Source organism: Pygoscelis adeliae, unplaced genomic scaffold, assembly GCF_000699105.1.
Source record: "Pygoscelis adeliae isolate BGI_AS28 unplaced genomic scaffold, ASM69910v1 Scaffold86, whole genome shotgun sequence".
NCBI classification, from domain to species: domain Eukaryota; kingdom Metazoa; phylum Chordata; class Aves; order Sphenisciformes; family Spheniscidae; genus Pygoscelis; species Pygoscelis adeliae.
Genome location: NW_008824930.1, coordinates 2,168,452 through 2,172,928, shown reverse-complemented (window position 1 = coordinate 2,172,928; position 4,477 = coordinate 2,168,452). Strand labels below are relative to the sequence as shown.

Here is a 4,477-nt window from a genome sequence, read left to right as displayed (position 1 = left end):
CTGCTGTCTCTTGTCCAATCTGAATATACTAAGATTTCCTGACTCTTCCTTCCCCCTTCACACTTGCATTTGCCATGAAGGTTTAAACGATCATCAGATTTGATTGTCTAATACCGTAAGTTGGAGTGTTTGTGTCAATTTGGTGTACTAAAACAGGAGAAGTGACTACAATATTAGAGGTTGTATAATATGCTGTATTATACAGACTGCCTTGGCTCTGGTGCTGGATATGTTACTGATGATTAATGTGGTGTTGACTGCCAGTTGGGAATCAGGGAACCTGAAGAGTATTATCTCAACTGTTCTTTCATTACAGATTATGTTTCAGGTACACCAGATCTAAGTTTGGCACTATTGACCTCTGTATAATTGGTCCTCCTTCCAGGCATTAATGAAAATTGCCATTGTTGTACTTAGAAATGTCTTTAACTTCAAGTGCTTATTCTGGTAACTTGAGAAGCCCATCTTTGATTTCATGTGCTCTTCGCAGAGAGCTGGTATGGTATGTGTATCCCTCATGTTTCATGGAAGAGGAATTGTGATGCTTCAGGAAGCCTTTGGCATTTGTTTGGTGTTTCTATCTTGGGCTCAGTTTCTGGTTTGATGCCAGTACTGTGCTGGATACCTGCATGGTTCCAAATATACTGACGATAGCTTTCACTGAATTGTACCTGCTGCTGATATCATGTCCTTGCCTGGGCACTTTTAAGATATATTCCCTGTCCCAGCTATGAAGACTAAGGAGGATGTATGCTTCTTGTGGGGCTACATCTGTCTCCTTTGGCTAGATGATCTAGTGATCAAATTTTCTGACATGTACCATGCCTTGACAGAGCAGTCAAGTACATTCTCCTTTCATCTTTTACGAAATGACTGTAACATCCAAGGCATCTCCCCAGAACTGGTGCCTTTCTTTGTGAGGTCCTAGTGATCTGTGATCGGATTCTGATCTGTGCTAAAAGTAAGCATCTGGTTTCTCCTATAGCAGAGTCAAATCCCACTTGGCAGCCATATGAACTTACTGAGCCTGCTCCAACCTCTTACGCATTAGGTGGGAACAAAAGGAGGTGGATTTGAACACAATTTCAAGTTTTTGAAACGAGCACACATGCATTGAAAATACATGAAAAGTATATCCACTTTAACATCAATGCACTTGTCTACCAGATATGGCAAAAAAATGTGACTACTGTTCAGTAGTCTCTTCTGTCTTCTTGAGGCAACAAAAGTGCAGACTGATGTGGATATGAGTATCATAGAACACAAGGTGGAGCTCCTGCTCTACTCCTGAACAAAAGAAAAACGAGAGAGGGGGGCAAGTGTCCTGTGGGGAATACAAATGCAACAGAAATAGGGCTGTAGCTCCTACTACTTTTTATTCTTCTATACAGTGGAAATAGTTAAGTTCAGTGGCACTTTCTGATATTTCCCAAGATTTTTTCCCCCCCTTTTGCCTGTTTGTTACTGGATGGTTACCACTTTGTTTATCCACTTTTTTAAATAGCATAAGATTTAAAGCCATTATTTTTGTGCTATAGCCAATGATGTTCAACTTGGACCTATTGAAATAATAAAATACCGTGAATTGTAAAAGTTACTGTAATTCTATGGCAGTGTAAGATTGGCACCTTCAATGTACCCCTTATTTCTGTTACCAATTTCTGTTACCTTAATAATGAAAATTGCATGGAAAAAAAACAAATGGGAGAGGAAGAGATTGATAATGGGAATAATGAGTCTCTGAAGTCCAAAGAAGAGTGCAGTAAGATTTGCTGGTGAACTTTGCAGAAAAAAATTCAGCTCCTATTTAAGGCAGCTGTGCTGAGTGACTGATGCTAGTGGATAAAGCATGACAACTTCACTGACAAAACTTGATTAGGCAATTTCTTGAAAAATGCTGTGTAAACTGTCATGAAAATATGTGATACAGCTGAAGCAAGCAGTATAGTTAACTGTATTTTAGACATTGAAAGGGGGTGCAAATTTTCAGTGTGTGTTCCATAAAAAAAGAAAAAAGTACACTGAAAGAAATCAATGTGTAATGAAACTATTGCTTAAAAACAAGCTCCATCTCAATGTAACATGGTACATGAAACTTGAGAAGTCAATAAAGAACAATAAAATTATGTCAGCAAAAGGACAACTGGAAAGTAGGAATAGCAGCAAAGTTTTTCATGTAGGAAAAATTTCCCTACCTAAGGCATGACTTCTTCCTGGTAGAAGCCAAATTTTCCATGTGTGGTGGTCTTATGAATACTCTCCCTTCTAATCGCATGGAGCACAAATGGTATTCTAATATTCAAATAAGGCAGTTAAACCAATAGCGTGATTAAGCTTCCCTTTTAAGAATTAAAAAAATCTATAATAAAAAATAATTTTAGTGTTTTTAAAAATTTGCCCAGAGGTTGGATATAATTGGGAGTTCCGTTAAGATTGGAGCATGGTATATCCGTTAGGTAGTGGAAAACAAGTGAAAGGAGAAATGAGGATAAGTTTATTCAAAAGATATCTGAAGAATTTATCCAAGAATAATTTAGTTCATCAAGGAGGTTGTGTGCAGCCTTATTGCAGAATGTGCAATAAGTTTTAAGGAAATGACAGTTCAGATTTAAGAGGGTTGAAGTAAGAAAGTCTATGGCTCTGCTTTTGATGCTGGACTGTGGAATGCAGCTTATGATAACCAATAACCAGCAGAAGAATGTCTGTCAGATAAAGAACAGTTAATTTGATTGTTAAGCATTTGGGTACATACAGATTGTGTTAATAAAGTTTCATTGTTGATTCCTACCATATTAATCTTTGTCAGCAATACCTGATTTTAGTATCTGCAAAGTAATATTTATGTCCAAAACAAAGTATTTCATTGTACTGGCTTTTCTGATCAGGAATGACGACTTTGTTTCCTGCAGATTGAATTCACTAAAAGAGGACTTCAGGCATTTCTCTTGGTTAAAACTCCAGAAACAGGAGAATTATTTGTGAATTTTGACCCTCAAATATTAACTTTAATCAGAGAAACAGATTGCATGGCTCACATGTGTCTTGAAATCCCACCATTTGCAAGTATTATTCAACAGAAGAGAGACTGGTATAAGAAGATTGTCAACAATTTGCAGGTGGGTTTATTTTAGTTATTTTATGTATGTGTAGTGTACATTAACATGTCTAGGTTCTATACATATGGAAGAGAAAAAATGAAGATCAACTATTATGCATTAAGAAAACATCGGCAAATCTATTTTTTCTTATCTTTATAACTGTCTTGAGGCACTTTTTCAAAGAATTTCTTGGCTTTGTATTTTCTGTGAAGTCATTTCAAAGATGCATGGGTTTAGGGAAGCTCTGCAGATCTTGGGACAGAGATGAGGATGGGGAGGAAAGCAGGTTTACACGATGCCTTGCTCTGTTGCCTGCTTTCTAAATGATAAGCAATTTATCTCTCACCCAATAATGGAGTCAATATTGGATACACTTTGTTTTGAGAGGATAGCTGGGAGGAAGGAACGGGTGGTATGCCTTTAAAAAGTGTAGAGCATCCAGCAAGTAGCAGCATAGTTCCTGCACCAGTGTTTTACAGAGATGTCTGTGGAATAGTTTAAAAAACAAGCTAAAACTTCCCTTTCTAATCTTTTAAATCCTTTTGATCATTTTGTCTACCTATGAACAGACAAGGTTCTCAATGACTCAAGATGAGGATTCAAGGATAGGTGTCCAGAAAGCTTCAAAGGGCTACTTGATTCTGAAATGAGAAAAAAAAGTCATGTCATAAAGTTATTGCAAGGATAGTTTTTTGCAAAACGTGACACTAGATCAGCGGGTTAAAGATGCATTAGAAACCAAATACCATATTAAAGTTCTGGTAAGGCTGGTCTAATAAAACTGCTGAAAAGTTCACTTAGATGCATTTTTTTCCTTGGGGTTTTTGTCTCTTGGAACATCCATTTAGAGACTGAAATTTGCAAACCTTTTTCTATGTTCTGATTTAACCCTGCTAGGCAGCTAAGCATCACACAGTTGCTCGCTTACTCCCCCCAGTGGGATGGGGGAGAGAATCCGAAGGTTAAAAGTACGAAAACATGTGGGTTGAGATAAATACAATTTAATAGGGAAAGCAAAAACTGCATGTGCAAGCAAAGCAAAAGAAAGAATTAATTTACTACTTCCCATCGGCAGGCTGGTGTTTAGCCATCTCCAGGAAAGCAAGGCTGTATCATGGTGTCCTGGTTTCAGCAGGGATAGCGTTAATTTCCTTCCTAGTAGCTGGTACAGTGCTGGGTTTTGGATTTAGGATGAGAACAAAGTTGATAACACACTGATGTTTTAGTTGTTGCTAAGCAGTGCTTACACTAGCCAAGGACTTTTCAGCTCCCCATGCTCTACCGGCTGAGAAGGCTGGAGGTGCACAAGAAGCTGGGAGGGGGCACAGCCAGGACAGCTGACCCAAACTGGCCCAAGGGACATTCCATACCATGTGACG

General features: G+C 38.2%; 1 protein-coding gene across 1 annotated transcript in view; it reads left to right on the top strand.

The window, feature by feature from the left end:
* Positions 1-4,477, top strand: part of DNAH5 (dynein, axonemal, heavy chain 5) — a 134,886-nt gene that overhangs the window by 30,299 nt on the left and 100,110 nt on the right. The window contains 1 exon segment of the mRNA XM_009324988.1: positions 2,910-3,116. Coding sequence (XP_009323263.1) covers positions 2,910-3,116 — 207 coding nt within the window.